Source organism: Strongylocentrotus purpuratus, unplaced genomic scaffold (assembly GCF_000002235.5).
Source record: "Strongylocentrotus purpuratus isolate Spur 01 unplaced genomic scaffold, Spur_5.0 spur5_scaffold_2, whole genome shotgun sequence".
Classification (NCBI taxonomy): Eukaryota; Metazoa; Echinodermata; class Echinoidea; order Camarodonta; family Strongylocentrotidae; genus Strongylocentrotus; species Strongylocentrotus purpuratus.
This window is the reverse complement of record NW_022145605.1, coordinates 15,686,642-15,707,353: the sequence shown is the minus strand read 5'-3', so window position 1 is coordinate 15,707,353 and position 20,712 is coordinate 15,686,642. Positions and strand designations below refer to the sequence as shown.

At 36.5% G+C, this 20,712-nt stretch overlaps 2 protein-coding genes across 4 annotated transcripts in view; one reads left to right on the top strand and one right to left on the bottom strand.

Moving 5' to 3' along the window:
* Positions 1-2,064, bottom strand: part of LOC576920 (transcription elongation factor SPT6) — a 35,356-nt gene extending 33,292 nt beyond the window's left edge. Inside the window, 2 exon segments of the mRNA XM_030991783.1 lie at positions 1,065-1,204; positions 1,930-2,064. Coding sequence (XP_030847643.1) covers positions 1,065-1,155 — 91 coding nt within the window. The 5' untranslated portion in view covers positions 1,156-1,204; positions 1,930-2,064.
* A 4,725-nt stretch (positions 2,065-6,789) lies between these two features.
* LOC577755 (active breakpoint cluster region-related protein) overlaps positions 6,790-20,712 on the top strand; it is a 77,749-nt gene continuing 63,826 nt past the window's right edge. For 2 of the 3 annotated variants that reach the window (XM_030991780.1, XM_030991779.1), the window contains exon 1: positions 6,790-7,826. In XM_030991780.1, the coding sequence (XP_030847640.1) occupies positions 6,989-7,826 (838 nt within the window). In that variant the 5' untranslated portion in view covers positions 6,790-6,988. The remainder of the gene's footprint in view (positions 7,827-20,712) is intronic. The other variant, XM_030991781.1, reaches the window with a different exon arrangement.

The window sequence follows — 20,712 nt, the reverse complement described above, 5'->3', positions numbered from 1 at the left end:
CCGATGTGATAATAGAGCGTTCTGATTGGCCAAATACATCAACTACGTCACATATGTTCCACTTCGGTTTATTAACATTCTGAATAGCAAATTTGAGTAAGCATTCCTTGTGGCGTGCACCTGTATAAATGCACGTGTGCGCAAGCAGTCATGACAACAATCTGAGTACCCTGGATCAATTACGTCACCAGCCTTTCTACATTATTTCTTTTTTAATCTTTTTTTCTTATTTTTTTCGGCCAGTCAGGGGCGCGGCGGAGCTCCCTGGAGTTTAATCATCAGTTATGCATTGCCATTGCTCAAACGGCGAGCGTGCACGAGTATAAAATCACACAATTTCGCACCATCATATAGAAAGAACAAATTGGTAATTTCCGGGGTTTTAGGGTCTTAATTACTATGATTATAAAGAGAACAAGATTTTGCATCAATTAGGTTTTGACATTATTTTGATCAGTGACTTTTCATCTTTCCAATGATTCTCAAAGTAAACAAATTAATTATGTACCAAAGTCAGGAACCAAAAGCGAAATTTCGGGTACAAAATAGCTGTTGAAATGTTACAAAAATAAAGACAATAAAAGTGGTGAAAAAGGATTGTTTCAAAATTGTGAAATATGGCAAGTTTCATATCAAACTGAAGCTGAGAATCTCGAGAGTAATTACCGTTGCCTGCTGCCATGTTGACAGAAGTTATCGACCACAAAAGCAGCTGCATGTACACCCTTACAAATCTCACAGAAAATCTTGTGAATTTCAGCACATGTGAATGTACGAGATAACCAAAGAGACACTGAATAAAAATTGGCGTATAGCCTCATTATCGCGCACGCTGCCGTCTGACTGCTAGAGTACAAAACATTCAGGTGTAGGCTATATTTATTATTTCCACAGCTGATAGATATACCCCAGGCCCATCATCAAACCAACTCCGAACTGACTTAAAACCGACCAAATCCTCACCATTTGGTGCAACCTAATTTTTTGTTTGGTCTATTGAAAATCTTCTGTCTCACTCTCAGTCTTGTTAGAGAGGCTGGGTTTGAAATAGAAAGACTACATACCAATATCTTCTTCATATTCTTCCTCTTCATCACTGCTGGCTTGAGCATCTTCATCTGATACTTCTGCTTCTTCCTCAAAGAAATCCGCCATTCTTTCTTTTCTTTCTTCAGGAAATATACAGAACTTCAGAGCAGTAATGCTGAATTCAAAAGAGAAAAATGAATTTTCAGATGCAACAGACAACCCCAGAACTTACAGATATCATACCTTGGAAGTAGGCATAAAGTTATACAAAACTTATTTGCCCCTCTGTGTCCGTTAGTGGGTTTACTCTTGGATTTGGCGCTGTGCAGTTACAGATGAAAATGGCAGTTGAATAATTCAGATACGACACATTTTACAATTCCCAAATAATGGTAGACTGCATGTAGATTACAACATGAACAATAATTTAACTTGTGGAAAGCCTTTTTTTTTAATTTAGGAATAAGACATCATTTAATGAGGTACAATTGAGATCGAGAATGAATCAAAACGAACACGCGACGTGCAGAACAGATATTTTTCCTAACCATTAATCACCAGTTCATCACAAATCAACAATGTAGATACTATAATGTCTATAGATTCAGAATATAGAGATAATATCTAACTTAAATTCAATATTGTCGATATTCCGGCCTTGAATCTGCGAGTAGATTTCTAGATGCCAAATGTTTCAAGTGGGACCGGGGCCGCCTTATGGCGTTATACATGTGTTACGCAGTGCAGTGCAGGACCCATTGGCATTGCACAATTGCATTGGCTGTAACTTGGAAGCGGCGTTGTTTTCCGCAGTCATCAGACAATAATTTACCCTATAATTCCTTTCACACTAATGTAGAATAATAACGAATATAATAGTAAGAAGTTAAACCTCCTTACCTCTACAGGGAATATATCATAACCCACTCCAAACACCTGGAACTTGACCAAAATGGAAAATTAAGTCAATTTCCTACGATGTTCTGTGGAGAAACTTTGCATTGACGTAAGTGCTAGTGTGCGTCACAGTTTCATTCGATCAATTATCAATGAACAGAGCTAGCTGAGCACGTATGGCTAGCTATGCACACAATTTCAGTTGCACTCTAGTAGTTTGTTATAATTCCTCATTCCGCATTCCGCATTCCAAGTAACGTTACTAACGTAGATCAAGAAAATGATAAAGATGAAAACAAAAGGTATTTAAAAAATAGATATAATATTTCCTTTATCTATGTATGAGCAAAAGGTTAGATTTCGAACAATCAGGAGGCCATAGTCCGGGGGGGTACTCAGATGCAGGTGCGGATCCAGGATTTCTTAGGGGAGGGGGCCCAATTTTTTTTTTTTTTTGCTCCCGAAAATTTGAAAATCGTGCCGGTGAGGCCGAAAAGTCGCTCAGTGGGGGGGGGGGGGGGGAGGGGGTCCTCGAAAATTTAAAAATTTGCAGCCCCCCCCCCCCCCCCGCCCCCTTGAGCGCCAGGGGGGGGGGGGGCAACCCCCAAAAAGGTAAAAAAATCACGTGTTTTTATATGATTTTTTTTCTCAAGACCCCCCCCCCCCCCTGGATCCGCCACTTCTCAGATGTGTCCCCTAAAATTGGGGTGCTTCAAAATCCCTAAAAGTGCCCCACTTTTCATACATTGGGCTTAAACATGGGTCACTATTTCCTTCAGGATAATATCTCACCCATAATTCGCTAAAGTGAAAATTTCAGATACAAAATACCGCCCATATAATGGAAATCATGTCGCTTTTTCATCCAAAGTCCTCGCCGACGTTTAAAGACCTGGAAACCTGATAGAAGTAGAAGCCAAGACTGAGAAGAAGAAGAAGAAGAAGAAGAAGAAGAAGAAGAAGAAGAAGAAGAAGAAGAAGAAGAAGAAGAAGAAGAAGAAGAAGAAGAAGAAGAAGAAGAAGAAGAAGAAGAAGAAGAAGAAGAAGAAGAAGAAGAAGAAGAAGAAGAAGAAAAAGAAGAAGAAGAAGAAGAAACAAACAAAGAAAAATGAGGAGGAGAAGAAAGGAAAAATGTTGACGACAGCAACAATCTATGAAGACAGTACATGTAAAATGGCGCCCTCTGTTGTATTCAACCCTATGTCGACGAAAAGAGAAAAATAAAATGAAGTCCAACCCTAATAAATTGCAAACAACTCTAAAAGAAAACTGAAAAGTCAAAGAAGCAGTCTGGCGACAGCAGTCGGGAGAAGAAAAAAAAATATTTATTTTTAATTGTTTACGTATGTGAACTTCAAATTGACTGAATCGGTAATGTTACTGTGATATTTTCCATTTGTTCCAACACAATAAAAAATGACTGTAATTAACTTTTTTCAGAATGTATATAAATTATGACTTCTTTAGAGAACCTACAATAATATCTTTTGAGGAGTGTCCCAAAGGCACTTGGCAGAAAAACTTTTTTTTGTACACAACAAACTGTCCAGAGAGTTGTCCGTGACTGTTATATACGTCACTATCCAGTGGCAAAATTGCCGATTTGAGATTCGCATAGCTATACTCTCTTATAAATTGGTCCGATTTATTTCAAAATTTCGCCATTCTGTTCCTCTTATTTTTCTGCTTCCATACAATGAACTGACAAGGGTTGGATTGCCCTTTAACCTTTCTTATTTTGTTTAATTGTTTTCTTATATTATTCGTTCTTCTTGGACCCATTGCTATTTTGACTGAAGGTATATAGGTCGTTCAGGTTACTCCAAATAAGGGGGGGGGGGAGGAAGAAAGGAAGAAGATCATTACATTCTAATTGATATAATCATGTCACAAATATTCATATTCAGGAGGGCGTAAGTTTGGATATGGCACAGGGTAAATGGAGGAGAAAAGAAGAAGAAAAAGAAGAAGGAGAAGAAGAAGAAGAAAAGAAGAAGAAGAAGAAGAAGAAGAAGAAGAAGAAGAAGAAGAAGAAAAGAAAAGAAGAAGAAGAAGAAGAAGAAGAAGAAGAAGAAGAAGAAGAAGTAGAAAAAGAAAAAGAAGAAGAAGAAGAAGAAGAAGAAGAAGAAGAAGAAGAAGAAGAAAAAGAAGAAAAAGAAGAAAAAGAAGTCTAATAAAAACAAAATTGCAGTCGAATCCGCATCCCCCTTCTCAGCATCCTTGTTTCACAGTCATTTCCCGATTAAAACCCGTATCTCCACCCCCCCCCCCCATTCCACTCCGGAGCACTCATGCGACGCCCCTGATATGTATTTTGGTCAATGATCCACGTTTCCCCTTTCAAAATCAAGTGTACATTTGATTTATTGGCATGTTGAGTGATATCAAGTTCTTGTATATGATATTTAAGACCAATGATTCAATTGATCCACTTCATAATTTCCGGTTGTGGTAAGTCCTTTAAAAAAATGATAAGCTTTCGTCCATTGTTTCGCAAATGGCTAATAAATTATTGTTAGTACATTCATCTTTCACATTTTGAGGGCATTTCTTTGACGGTTGAATTAGAGAGGGAAAGAGAGAGAATGAGAGAGAGAGAGAGAGAGAGAGAGAGGAGAGAGAGAGAGAGAGAGAGAGAGAGAGAGATGAGCGCACACCGGAAAGGGGGGGGGGGGGGCTGCGGATGTCTTCAGTCGTAAGTATCGTCATTTACTATTACTTTTCTTTGAAAACAAATACAGTCACCAGGTTAAAACACGTTTTATTTTGTTATTTTTCTTAATTTAAAATTTGCCTTTTTATCACACTTTTACCATGCTCTTTACATAGACCTACACGTGATTGCGAATCCAACAATCCGGAGGGCAAACTATAAGCAAAACAGTCATGTACATAATAAAGTTCGGAGAAGAGTAAACAGATAAATCGTTTTATTTAGGGTCTTATAATTACATAATTTCATAATTACGGATGCTTTACTAAGTATATATACATATCAATGTCATGTTTGCACTCTTTTCTTTGAAAACAGATACAGTCAGCAGGTTAAAACATGTTATATATTATTATTAAAACCAAAACAAAATTGCCTCTTTATCACAGCATGGACCATGCTCTTACATAGACATACACGTCTTGCCAATCCAACAATCCGGATGGCAAACTAAACAAAATCATACAAGTACATTTAAGGTTCGAAGAAGGGTAAACAGATACAATGTTTGATTTAGGGTCTTATAATTACAACGACATATACCTCTAAATGACTTAAAAGTGAAATGAAGAAAACCATTGCGAAATCTCTTTCAACAAATTCAACAAGAATAACCTAAACAAGAACTGCCAGTGTTTACTACATAACTTTCGTTTTCTCGAAAATGTGACATTTCAACAATTTTATGCTTAGACAGTGGATGAAAATCTACGACACGTACGTATCGTGTTTTTAAGCCTCCCTAAAGTGTTGGGAGCCCAAAGAATTTGATGGCAAAAATTTACTTCAATTGTATAATGAAGTGAAAGTTGATGTCATTTAACACTGAACTCTGCGAGGATTTTCAGAATAAATGTGTTTGAAGACGAATATTGATGAAAGAATACAAAAATATGGTTTTCTGAGTACAACACAAAACCCAAGTTTTGTATATTCTTTCATCAATATTCGTCTTCAAACATAGGCCAAATTCCTTGCAGAGTTGAGTGTTTAATGACATCCTCTTTCAAATCATTACATTAACTATTCCAACTAAATGGGCAACAATGTTGATATCCCGTTAGATTTTGTTTTGTTTTGTAGGCTGATGAACTCTGAGTGTTGCCTTGTTTTACTCGAAACGAATGCAGTGTTAATGCAATATCTAAGTTTGATGTGACGTAATTTGATTTGATTTAATTTGTTTGTTTTCGGGGAGTATAGACGAGAGTGGTACCATGCACTACTTTTCGAGACCTAACTGAACTTCGGGTGTGACGTCTTAATAAATCTGGTACCAATCGTGAAGGAGTAAGTTTATGTTATGTTTATATATGGAGTCTTGATAAGATGTTAATCGTAATGATGAGGACTTTAGCAAAAATAAATCAAGGGAAAGAGGTAGAGAGGGGGAGAGAGAGAGAGAAAGAGAGAGAGAGAGAGAGAGAGAGAGAGAGAGAGAGAGAGAAGCTCCTTACTCTAGTTCATATATTCAAAATAATAGAAGGTATGTTCATGACGTATTTGTCCTTATAATATTCGGACAATACGGAGAATTTAAGAATGGTCTAGCTGACTCCAGCATGATTAAACTATGTTTTGTTCCCGTTTTTGTTATCGTACGACATAAAAAGCTCACGTTTTCAAAAGAATATCCACATGTTTTCATGTTTTACAAGTATGAAATACCGCCATGACCGTACAAAACTTGATGACAAACTGAAGCGAGTATAGTTATGACGAAATCATACGTCATCGGAAAAAGGAGGTGCCTTTCATGCAAATCACAAAAACTTATTTGATTCAGAATGTAAACATAAAGTGCAGCTCGATCGAGCGCACGTTTATGCTAGTCTACATAATTGTACCCAGATCTTTAAATCATTTTAACGATAAAATAATTAATACGAAAAAAAAAAAAAAAAAAATACAATTTGAGTCATACAATAGACCTTAATCCATAATGTTCTTAAATGAGGAGTATTTAGAGACTGCACCTGTTTTTTTTTACATTATTCTGATGAACAATATTGAAACAATATTATTTTGGTTTAGATAATAGACTAACCTTGTGATGCGTGCGAAGCCACACACAGCAAACTACCGGTGCATTTCACACATAATAACTGTGTCTGGAATGTATGATTTCGCACAGAAAGTAGACAGATCAATTTATGCTTACAAGCGCAGCAGTACAGTTTTATACCAGAGCGTTGCCAAGAGGTGCAAGTTAGTTCCAGCGTACTTATAGAGATTCAAGAATCACCTGTTATAATAAGTGTTTAAAAACAGTCGGGAAATTATTTTTTATCTGCGGGGAAAGGGATATTACTTTTTTTTAAGGTGGAAGGAGGGATACATTTATCCAAAATGACGATCAAGGACGCATTTATGGAAGCGTGGAAGCGGAATTTTGGAGAGTTTCCTCCACCTGGGCTGCTGTTTCTACTGGAGACCACCGCTGCCGAAGCGCTCTCGGGAGGCAAGCGGCAACTCTCGGACATCCAGGTAATGGAGGACGACCTGAAACTCTGCAAGAGCCGCATCTTCAAACTTCGCAGTGAGATCCGGAGGGAGAAATACTGCCAGTCCTGGATTGCCAAGGAAATCATGAAGCGTCAGAGGGCAGAGGAGGGTTTGGAATCGGTGGGATCGGATGAAACCAACAGCATCGATCTCGACAGCGAGGATGGTTTGAGGAGCGGAGACGAGAGCCACGATAGCGATGCGGATATGATAGAACATCTTTCCTTCGAAATTCGGGACATTCCAAAGATAATGCCTATTGTGCCCCCAAGACCAAAACCGACTCGTTCAAATACCCTCACCCAGGACACCAAGACTCCTCTTCCCACGAATGAGGATGAAGACAGTGACAGTAGTGGTGACTATGAAAACGTGGCTTATATATTGGCCACCAGAGAAAATGAACGTAGTTTAAGTCCACTTACCCATGAGAGCAGGGACTCTGATACTGACTTTAACAATGGCAACTTTGAGGTTATGCGTTCCGGATCTTTTGGAAGTAGCCTGGAGGATATGAACATTACCACGGATAAGAAACTCCACATTTTGAGCAACAGATCAGGCGGTTACCTGCCCCCGTCTCCACAGTCTGCACCTCGATCTCCGATGGTAGACTTCGATAAGTTCAGTGAGCAGGGTTACGAGAGCTCAAGCACCACAGAAGATGCCTTGGGAAGCGCAGGTATGTTAATCTCTTATTTCACATTTCACATTTCACGGGTCATTATATTATATTATCATACACCGGTATATGTACATGTAAGATGCCTTTTCTCCACTTCTATGGAGTTTGAGCATTTTTTAAAATTGATTTTGTGATGCATGTTTCTCAGAGAGAACGTTTGCCAGAGAGGTCTTCATGTCCACAATTTACTTTATATATTAAACAGCAGTTGGCAGATAATAAAGAAAAAAAGAAATATGAGAGAGAGAGAGAGAGAGAGAGAGAGAGAGAGAGAGAGAGAGAGAGAGAGAAAGGGGGAAAGGCTTGCATGTTAATATTTAAAGGATAGAGATTTGCTTTTGGGATATTACAGTACCGGTAAACATATTAAAATTGACAGGGTCCTGGAAAAAGCATTACTTTTGAATACACAAGATTGTGGAAGAATGCTGTAGTTTGGCAGTCAGGCTTCATGTTCCAGCTCATGTACCCATTAATTCTTCTCATGATTGGTGTCTTTGTCAGTTTTTCTGGCTCGGCAGTGGTTTGGTTCAATGTGGGATATTCTACTTGTATCGGGAGCTGGGCCCTGTTTCATAAAACTTGTTATCAGTAACAAACGCTAAAATTCAGTGACAAATTTGCTCTCAGTCAATCAAATGTCACAATTTCAGTAGCTTATGACAGTTATGGGAACTTGTTATTGATAACAAGTTTTATGAAACAGGGCCCAATATCGTTTTTTTCCTGCCCTAGATACTTGTAGAAATGTATCATAAGCATTAGCAGCTAGTCCCATATATCCCTGTATCATTGACCCGATCTGTACATGTATAAATATCCTTATTGTTTACACTGCTTCATCTAGATTTCCAATTATATTACACTGAAGTTCCCCTGCCTTGAAAAGTGCCTGTAGGGTACATGTAATTAGGCTACTATTTCAAAACAACAAAACCATAATGCTGGCTAATTATCTAGATTGCCACCATTAATTTAGACATTTTTTCTATGACATGGATTATACCTGAACATACCTGAATATTTAAGATTTATTGCAGTATTTGCACTTTTGCAGTCAACAATAATAGTGGCAATCTAGATAATTTACATTATTTTTGAAAGCTTACATATTAGCACATACCAGTATATATCTTTCATATTTCCAAAACTACAAGTACATCAATACAACTTGAATTAATGAAACATTTCACAATAATATAATGAGTTCTGATAGAATTGTAGGCATACATGTATACAGAATCTTTAAAATGCAACCTCATTTAGAATGCTAAGCAAATTTGAATGCTCTATCTTTGGTCACAGCTACATTATAAACTACATATGTACAGTACATGTACATGTAAGTGTCCCTACAAATATCTGAGATGGGGAATTTTTATAGTCCGAGTGTCTCTAGCTATTGTATTTGATTTACAGAGCATGAACTGTGGAGATATAGACCTACAGTGTACCTGTTTCATACAGCCCTCGTTTCCTATACAGCTTTTTCAATTACCAGCCTTGTTACAGGAAATGAAAAGGGAAAAGAATGTTTTATCTTTCGTTTTGGTGTGAAGAATTTCTTAGTTTTCTTTGACACCTCTTTTCTTCTTCTCTGAATTACCATTTATAAAGAGACATTTTCTCCTTGAAAGATGTATGGAGTATTCATGAAATGTTTGATTGAATCAGTAAAATATCATGTAACTCTGCACTGTCTTGTAGGCAAGTTGTTGCCTACCCATTATTATGTCTCATCTTGTAATCTCAGATCTATGCCATGACGAACATACAGTTTGAATTTGATTTTGATTTACTGGTTGTGTTTGCTTGAATCTTAAAATCCACTATTAAAACATAGATATGTTGATCAAACTACCTTGGAAAAGTCAATTTAAGGCAATTTCAGAAGCTTTGAGCGTCATCTATTGAATTGTGCGAACATGACTGAATGAAGTTCATGTACCTGTATTATGTAATCCAAACATGATTTCTATGGAACATACATGAACAATATGGTATTGTAAAATTTGTAATTGCCTGTAAGTTGATTTTTTTGTGTAATTAGATGCGATCCTGTTATGTCCATATTTCCTGATGTTGTACAACTTGATAAAATAGTACATCAGAATATTGTACAACGATGAGATAATACCACATGAGTTCATTGCTACATAAACAAATATGCTTAATATTCAAAACTTCCGTACGAAACTGAAAGCATTAAGTGCCTCTCAGGATAATTTGAAGGGGAAATAAATGTATATTGCCCTCATTGTGGTTACCGGTACTTAAATTCCCAAGACTGATTTGTAGCAATTTTGTTGTGAAAATAAATACCATCAATTGAATTCAATTCCTGTCCTGTTTTAAGAGGTTTCATTTACAATTCAATTGTAAATGAAACCTTTTAAAACAGGACATTGCTGCTGCTAAATTTAATGACAATGCCACCCATACCCCATATAGAAATCTAAAGTTACATCAAACAAGGCATTAATGACTTTATTACTCTTCAGTCTACCATATTGTAGTATGTTATTTTAATTTTTTTTTTTTGCAAAGGGAGATGCCTTGAGATCTCCAGTTTATCCAAATATCCAATATCCTGTGCAGTTGGCATCAAAGGGGAACAATCAATAGACCAGTTTACGGTTAGCACATGTCCCAAATGACCCCGAATATCCACAGATCTTCAAAACATGAAGATGTCCCGCTTTGTACATTTTGAAATAATCACTCCTACAGCGATGGAGGTGCTATATAAATAGCCTTTGTTTCCCCTTTTCAAAGAATACTTCCACTTGTGTATCATGGAGTACACTGCTTGTGCATAAATGAATAATGATTACATAACTTCATGAGCACGTATCCAGTATTTTGTCTCTGTGTATTTCACAATTTGGTCTGCAATGACCTTTATCTGCTCATGCTTAGACTGCAACTATGAACTGGCTTATTGATTGAAACTGTGTCATACCAAACACTGAAGCATGTGTAAATGCAAATTAAGCCATGAATACTTCCCAGTTAATCAAAATAATGTGGTCTTGAAATTGATAACTGTGAGAATTGCTATGAGAGTAAACATGTGTCAAGTTCATACAAGTATGTGCTCCAGATGCCAGGGAAGTTTGTCTAGTTAGTGATTAACTTGTAGGCAATGATCAATGATACACACAAGCTTTTTAAAAATGGACTTATGGGATCAGGATTGAAATTTTGAGGGTTTGTGTATAAAATTGGGAACTGCATGTTTAAATTTTGGAATTTGAGGGTCTCGAGTTTGGGAGCTTGCATGTATGCACTGGGCAACTCTTAGTACCGGTAACCGAGCCCTGCTGTAGTCTACCTACTGTATGTGTATCTTCTTGACTTCTTCTTCTCGATTTTCGGACTCTCATCCCTAACATCGATTTACAAAAGCCTTGGAAGTGCACTCGTACTTTCCGATTCTGCATCTGGGACTGGGTCAACAAGAGCAGATAACGCTATACCCTTGATATCTTGATTCGGAGGCACGCTGAACAAATTACGGCACAGCATCAGCAAACAGTCTCCAAGAATGGACCACCAATTTGGAAATTATGCCCCAGAAATCTCTCTCCAGACCTCATTGCATGAGCACTCGTATTTTGTTTCAAAAGAGATCTATACTGTATGGGGGAATCTGAGAAATTTGATTGCCTTAACAAATTAGCGTAAATAGTTTAAATTGTGCGTGGCGCAACCTAGGTTTTTTGTTGTTAACATGCTCCCATTCTTAGCATTCTTAAACCGAGCAGTCTAATGTTTTTGCAGAGCTAGCCAGATTTAGAGTGAAAGACAAGAAAAGCTAGTCACAGAAAATAAAAATGTTCGTACAGCCCCCGGCCCATTCAGATGTGGAAACATGTACATTTACGTTGATTAACTGTCAGCTATGTGTATTAAAGTAATTATTTTGTTATTCAGTGAATGTCATACAGCAAAAGAGAGATTGGGCATTGGTTTGTAGAGTATAAAAATCAGTTTGGAATTATCTACTATGAGAAATGAACACAATCAAGCCCTTCCCTTCAAAATGCATTACTTTATAAATAATTATTGTTCATGTATGTCTCCTGTATGGATGTAATTTTGGTACATAATCATCTCAACATATATATGCAATTTCTCTGTATACTGTGTTGTATCCTTTATATTAAGAGAGGAGGGGAGAGATTGGATGGGGACAGAGGAGAGAGAGAGAGAGCTCTAGACAAATACAAATATTGAAAACAGGAATGAGAGTGATTGAGAGTAAGATTATAAGTAACAATAAGTGAAAAAGAACAAGAATTTTATAGAGAGAGAGAGAAACGGAGAGAGAGAGAGATTGAAAGATTGGGAGCATGAAACTACAAGAGGAAAGAGCGTAGATCTCAGTAATCGCTCTCAGCTCCGGCCTGCTGCCCGTGAAGGCAAATTATCTCAGCTTGGCGTTTGGCAGGTGAGGCCTTTGTGAGGAGAGGAGGCTGCGTGTCGAGTTTCGGCCGATCGTCACATTTTGATGACTGTGTTTGCTAACTCGGGTCGCCTCGATGCAATCCATTCCTCGACAGCCGTCTTCTGTTCACGAGTGTGGATTTCATCGCCAGAAGATGTTGAGGGTCCTTTGTCACGCAGAATGTAATAATCAGAAATCATCACTGGATATAGAGAAATGGAGCTTGTAAAAACAACGGAGAAGATTATTATTTTGTTTATCAGAGCATCATTGAATCTGAGTAATCTTTAGAATGACGAGTGTGTTAGTCAAAGAAACTAGTGTCAAATTACATTGTACATGTATATTGCATTATGTTTGAACAAATTTACACAATTTTATTTAATTCAAAGAGCTCATGAAAAATGTACATGTACTCATACTGGGTCTTGAACTCTTTTGTATTTGGCTTTGCATTTGCATTTACATGCATCTTCTTTTTTAATATGGGCCTATACTTCATTCTTCATCAAATGTTTTATTTTATTAGCACTATCATTTATACAAGTAGGTAAAGGTAAAGGGAGTGTGTAACTCGTGAACCAGACTTAAGTTAATTAATACAAATCTATCTAACAGCAACACACACAAATTTTTATAAAAATATGCACACTTTGTTTAAATAGGGCAGGAATTTTGAACTTGACCACACATATGGAACCTCTGTGCTAGACAGTATTTTACATTATTCAAAGATTTTGTAATTAATTTAATTGATACTTGATAGACAACAAAAATATAGTTTGAAGAGAGACCACAAAGGTCACTGACCAGCATTTACAACAAAGCTCTTAAATCCCCATCCAGTTCACATACACACTATCTTCTGACATCAGGAGAAATCAACCTGATGCAAACTCCTCCTTTTGGATGAGTCATCCTGTTCATCCACTCTCTGCTAGAGTAGAGAGTAGTCTGCAGGCTCAGACTCTAATTTGATTTATGAACACGGTTCCGTGAAGCCCTGAGCCTAGCCTAGTCTCTGGGTTGTGGCAGGAGCAGGTACGCATATAGTACAGAGCCTATGGAGTGCAGCAGACCATGAAGTTGCAATAGTCTCTCAGTGCAGACATTCTGTTACCGTTAAGAGACAGAGAGAGAAAGAGAGAGTAACTCTCAAAATTTTGTGTGAGAGAGTATCATTCAGGGCCCAGTTTCATAAAACTTGTAATCGATAACAAATGCTAAATTTCTATTACAAATTTGCACTCAGCCAATCAAATAGCATGATATAACACTTGTTGCAACTTGACATTGATAACAAGTTTTATGAAACAGGGCCCAGAACTGCACGTTGAATGTCAAGGGTCTGTGACTGCAGACTAGCTTGAGATGGGGGAAACTCCTTGATGTAATGAAAGAGGACAGAGCGTACATCCTCATCCCACTCTAACCTGTCTGTCCGAGTTATGAATAATGTGCATTTCAGGAGATGTTTTTTACAGGATTTCTTCCACTTCTATTCATCCAGAGGACCCTTATTGTGGGGAGACTACCTTTAATGTTGGTTTTTCTCTCCTAAACTTGTTCTCACTCTTACTTGAAAATTGACATTGTTGACCCGGAGTTTGAGGTTTGAAATGTGATACAGAGACGAAACACAAATTTTTGTTTGTATAAAATCTTGCATTAAAATTACTGTATGTTAAAGGCCCACTGTATACTTGTAGCTACTTGCTCCCTCTATATATAGAAAACAATTTCTACGGTAATCGGTGACCATTGGTCCCCCATGATCCTCTTTTTCTTATGTTATTTGAGAGCTGAGTTGATGAGATAGCCACCTGTCAGTGACCTTCCTGTGTGGTGTAATACCTCGTAGTTAAACTAGTACAGATGAGCTTTAACAGGAGCTGTGTTGTGATTTGCGTTTGTGAGATTTTCATGCAGAGATTTTATCAATATGTTTCATTGTTTTCTTGCCAAATAACACTTTTAAGAGCTCTTTTTGAGCTTTCCTGAGCTGAATTAATTGCCACACCAATGCATTTCTTCCATTCACAGAAAATAGACAATATAATATATATACATGAAAATATAATCTATTAAATTATTGAGTATATTGCTATGCAAAATGTATAGCACCTATTTTATAGACTCTTTGATGAGGATTGATAAGTATAAAAACGAAATGCAGCAAAAGTGGAGGGATTTTTTTTTTCAAACTCTTTTCCTGGTATGCAGCAATTGTAAAACGAAAGAAATTTATTATCAAATAAATTAGGGGAATTGAGTTAAGTCATTGACTAGTGGATCAAGAAGAAGTGAAACCAACTGGCCTTGCTCGTGAGAGAGTTGTACTTCAAGTTCAAACAAAATATAAACCGTACCTCAGTTGTAGGGACTATCCCTTGCATCACACAGGATTTTGCTCATAATTACGAAGGACTTGTGATATTGTCGGGATCATGTTTTGATTTCTTTTATTATGGAAGTGAAACCAACACTTTAATAGTATAGTACGTGTCTCCGTTGCATCCTTGTCTGTTATAGCATCAATGACAAACATTGTTTTTAGTGTTTTTAGTGTTTTGTAATCTGTTAGGAACCAGTAAGGTGTTAACTACAGGTACACGTATGTAATACAATTTTGCACCGATTAAACATCATTTTGGCTACAAACGGAGGATATTGATATTAATATTAATTTATACATGAAACTGACATCTGCAGTATAGGTCTAGGTATCTTCCTGCCGAATTTGGGTAGGCATGTAATGTTTTTCACAATCTCAATTTGAAACATACTGCTTCCAAGTTGACCATTAAATTACATCCTTTTCTTATTGTACACGTATCAACATAATTAACGAAAAGCCTCAACCATGATTGCTTTATACACTAATATTTCAGGAGTGGTATTAGAAGAGGAAGTTGTATGGAAATAAGGGTTTGGTAGCCATAGAAGCAACATGTTTACTGATAGACTAATCCATGTCAATATTACATAAGGTTCTCTATGATAAGATCAAATTCCTTAATTGGTAAGGTTACATTTGTGTTTGTGATATCCTGAATGTTATCATAGTTGCATGCTGTTGCCAGCAGGAATGGATGGGGCATAGGTCAACAATATATGTTACTATGTCCACCTATATGTGTAGTTCATGAGCATCTGGGGATCCGATGTCTGACATTATTCAATAGAAATGATATCTGTTTAGATAGGGGAGGGGGAGTGGAGGGAGAGTGGAGGGAGGAGGGGAAGGCAGTAATCCTAATATGCTTCGGTTGGTAATTGGTAGTAGGCTACATGATCAGTTCATTATGACTTCCAGATATGGTAGTTCTTACTTATTTCTATAAAATCATGTTTCATTACCAGATTTCGAAATTTTCTTTGTTCACTTAAAGCTCATCTGTACTAGTTTGGATAGGAGGGATTAGACCACCTAGGAAGGTCACTGACAGGTGGCTATCTCATCGACTCAGCTCTGAATTAACATAAGAAAAAGAGGATCATGGGGGACCAATGGTCACTGATTAGGCATTATTTTCTATATAGAGGGAGCAAGTAGCTACAAGTAGTACAGTTGGCCTTTAAACTTTTGTTTAATTTTTTCTCATTTAAACTTGGTCAAACATGTCCATCTACAAAACGACAATGATAGAGGTCACTGCTGATGCTTCTCCTGGACTTTGGTTCAGATAACATCCTCCTTCCGGTTTACTAACCTCAGCTTCCTTCCATATCGTGGCAAGTTCCGGTCACATAATAGCAGATGAAAAACCAGTCTAACTATTTTCTTTTACAATGCTGTGGTTTCTATTATGCGCTTGTGATTCTCACGAGCCATGCAACAAATATTTGTTGTTGAAAATGATAGGAATTTTCATGAAAAGGATCAGGTATCTTTTGTTTGAAGACTGGCTTGTGACATCCTTCTTATAAAGTTTGTACAATATTGCTTAATAGAGTTAGACGGTAGTTTTAGTGAGAAACGAAACGGTATCACTATTTTCCTCTTTTCCAATTTTTTGAGGAAATCATGAAATTCTGCTCATAGCGTCATAGGTCATGAGAAAAATGTTTGACTTAGAGGTAGGTAAAAAACAAAACAAGTAATCAAGAAAAATGATTATTTAGAAAACAAACTGTGGTACCCTTAGTATCGCAAGATTTGAATACGCGAAGTAATGATTAAATTACATATATTTTTTCCCACTTGTTTGTATAACTGAGAATACATTAACCATTAACTCAGGTAACAAAAATTCTCTAAAGTATAAGAAATAGTACTTTTCTCACTTTATTTCTCACATTTAGTGGGCATCATCACTGTTTCTGTCTATTTTGTAAGTATCATCAAGAAGTTCATCAAGGAGTTATACTTGTATAACTCTTCGGTATCATGTAGTTGCATCAAGAACATTAATGATTGTCAGCATTGAATCATCATATTCATTGTCGCCATCATAATCATTGAGATTAACATATAACTTGTGTTATTCTGTACAACACTTAAATGCAAATATATCCTTCCATTTTTACAATTCTGAAGTTTGTGAAACATTTTCACAATTTTGACTTCTTCTTAAATTCACAACCAAAACAAGAATGAGCATCATGTAGTAATTATTTTGTTGTTGTAGATTATTTGATTTTTATTGAAATTTTCAGCATGATTTACTTGTCAAACAGAAACTATACATGTATGTTTCATTCGCTGAGAGCCAGAAGGGTGTTAACTCTGTATAAAAAAGAATATGTGGGTTAATGCCCTAACTTTCAGTTGACAGTTACTTGTAAACAGAAACAGGACAGTGGTACAAGATGGGGTCAATAAGTTAATTATTTCTACAAATTAATCAGTTTCAATCTACAAGGTCATTACTGAACAAATGATTACTCTGCACACTGTACATACATGTAATTACAGGATATTAGTGTTACTGACCTACAGTTATGCATTGTCAAATATATGCAAATGTCCTCTGCCTTTTAAACAATTCTCAAAGAAATTTGTTTCCTTTGTAAGTTGACAAAGACAAAAAAAGGATTACAAGTATGCAAACACTAGATGATGGTGATTGACGTTACACAGAAATGATACACTAATTCCAAGATGTGAGGTCATTATACATGTATTAGCAAATATGACAGTTAAAAAAAAGGACTTGTAGAAAATAAACAATTCATTACATTTGTCCAGGATATGGAATTGATTGATGCTATTGACCTTATAAACTTTTTGTGGATATTTAATATTTTACAGAGTTGATTGAGTGAGTGGTTTATGTTTAAATTTGTAATTATCAAACGGTTATCTTAGTTTAAGGATGCTTCATCTGTTTGATGTTTGAGGGTAAAAATTGTAACTTGAAAATGGGAAGCCTGAATTGTTGGTCAATGTGTTTCCTTAGAGAACATTTTCCTTTAATAGGGGATGTTAACCCAACATTGAGTTGGTTTAATGATAGCAGAAAATGAGAGAAACAGAACAGTGAAAGGTGAGTCATGAAGTTGCCAATTTGTGTTTCATCAATTCCTTAAACTTTCACTGAATCGGTTTCTCTAATTTTTAGATTTCTACTGCAACCAACTTATATCAGGGTGGACTTTCCATATAACTGACCACCTCTCTGTAAAGTGTGAAAGCTACTTCTGTATAGTGACCACTTACATTATCTCTTTCAAGTAGGCAAGTAAAAGGAAATAATTAGCATATACCGGTAAGCACTACATGGTGTTGATCCATGCCTTACCTTTTAAATCAAACCTGGTAGTGTATACAGTCTTTTAGTATTGAAAAGGATTCTTTTTCTTGGTCAGAATTGTCAGAATTGTGACCCACCCCCCCCCCCCCTTTAAAAAAAAAACCTGGATCCACCCTGCCCAATTTCACAGGTTTCATGCAATACAAATGTATTTCTTCTCACATAATATAGAACCTTGCAAGACCTTTATGTCACCTTTGTGCTGAGTTCCTGTACGTGCAAAAGGGCTACAAATATCTGACCTACTGTGCTATGATAGGTATATGTCTGACCATAGACCTACTATGGTCTGACCTACCAGTTCTATGATATGTCTGACCGCGGCCGGATTAGTGGTTCAGTGGTTGGGAATCACCATGAGCCATTTTGTATTGTAGAAACACTGAATAGCCCAATAAGGGGTTCAACAATGATGATTATGGACTTTAAACCCAACCAACAAATTTCATTATTTTCTTTCTTCGCAACTCGTCGGCTTGAGGTGACTTAGCTGCACGCTAGCTCATGTCATGAGCTATTTTTAGATATACATGTATGTTTGCATGTCTGACTTAACAACGCTTCTCTTTACAAAAACAAATCATATGACTCGAAGAAATCTGCATGTTCATAGTACAGTGTGCAAGATTTATCTATAGATGTAGGCCTGTGGTAAACATTGTTTTGAAAATAAACATATTGACATTGGAGTGTGAACTTATGCCTTGGGACCTATCACCTTTCTAGTTTCAATAACATTCAATGCCTAGAACCACAATATGATTGTTTATAGACTTGTATGAGGTTATTTACAGACTATTTTGGGAAAAGAATGCAGTTATGATAGATCTACAGTATATAAACATATGTTTACATGTAGGTTGCATTGTACATGCTTATTTTACATGCATACTATTTTTTAGATTCCAGGTTGTCACTAGAAATCATAGGATTACAATAGGTTTATAAAAAGAAGAAGATTGGAAAGGGCTACATGCATGTTGTCACCGATATTATGAAATGACTTATCCAAACAGTATATATGACGGATTCATTGGTTTATAATAACGGCGACAATATTACAAGGAAGTGATCATAGTACATGTAAAGGTGACTGATCACCACGTTCTACCATGTTTTATTATTTCTTTCGTTACCAAATCTTCAAATTCTTAGGCCGCATTGTCTATAGGCATAATCACATGAACAATCAATGTATTATGTTTCTGTTTCACAAGAGTGCATTCAACTGTTGAATAGGTTCCATTTAAATCATTGATTCAAGGTCGTATCTTGTATTTCCTACTTCTTTTTAATATCACAAGATGGCCGTATTACACCACCTCTTCCGTTTATAAATATTTACTGATATGCGATACAACAATCCATTTGTCATTTTCTATATTTGGCTACTAAATCTTCATAGTCTCTCTTGCTTGATAGTAATATCCAGTTAAACTTGATCCATAGAAATTGATTACGTTTCTTAACCTTCCAGTCTTATTTTTAGTAACCAGCATCATACCCTATTCTTAGACATATACGATTATACAAAAACATTGAGAGAAATTGTCAACCATCATTAGAATGTAAACAAGAACTACATGTACGTGTTGCTCATCTTGACTTAGGCCAACAGCATCTCATTGGTCATTTGAAATTGCTGACTCCATCCTCAGTTAAGAGCCAGAAGGGCGTTAACTCTGTGTGAATGTATGTAAATTAACCCCCTTCTATCTCTCAACTGACAATATTACTCCTGACATGGTGAGTCAGAGGCTGGGATGTGCTGACTTCTCTGACCCCAAACACAGCACGATACTAGGGAAGCAATCCCACCCAATATTTTTTTTGTTTCATATGCAGTAGAGCCATTCACACACAGAAGTTAACCCTGATCAGAATATCACTTTTTTTTAAATTTGTCAAACAACACAACTTTCTCCGATATAGTTTGAATGATATTTTTGTCCAATAGTGTAGTTTTTTCAAATATTTATTTACTCTCTGCTACAAGAATGTGTAATACCATGAAGGTAACTTGAAGTGAGATCAATTTTGTCAAGAACTTGAGATTTTGATCATGATTCAAATCTTATTTTTGTTCATGTGTGAATGGACCTTATGACCTGTAGTTATATCAATAGAATAACCATCATCAAAAGTCACCCCACTTTTGGATGTGATCTTATTTCAAGATAGTTCAAGCACGTAGTAGATCCATGGTTCAAGCGAAGGTACCACAGGCTGTTTCGAAAACAATTTAGTTGAATCAGGTTTTACCAACAGTTTCAATTGAAGTTGGCAGACTGTGTGAAAACCTTCTTTGGTTTAGTTTGAGGAAGTTCAAAATGAATGTAAACTCCTTCAGTTTTCAAATTAGTTGTGATAAACAAAGATTGATCGAAAAACAAGATTTGTTGTATCAGTATGTCCATGATTGGCCCAATTCTAAAATGCGCATTGATGTGTTTGTCTGTGCCTAGTTTCAGTCTAATAATAAATCAAGAAATTTGTGTTCACTGTCAAACTAGTGGGAAGTTAATGACTAAAAAGTGAGAGAAAGCAAGTTAAATCAAATATTTTAATAAGTTTCATACTTTCATCTAAAAGAAAAACCCTTTTGAAATATCAAAATTTTCTGCAGGAGATATAAATGTGGGCCTTATCGTGTTATGAGCCTTCAAATACACTGTGG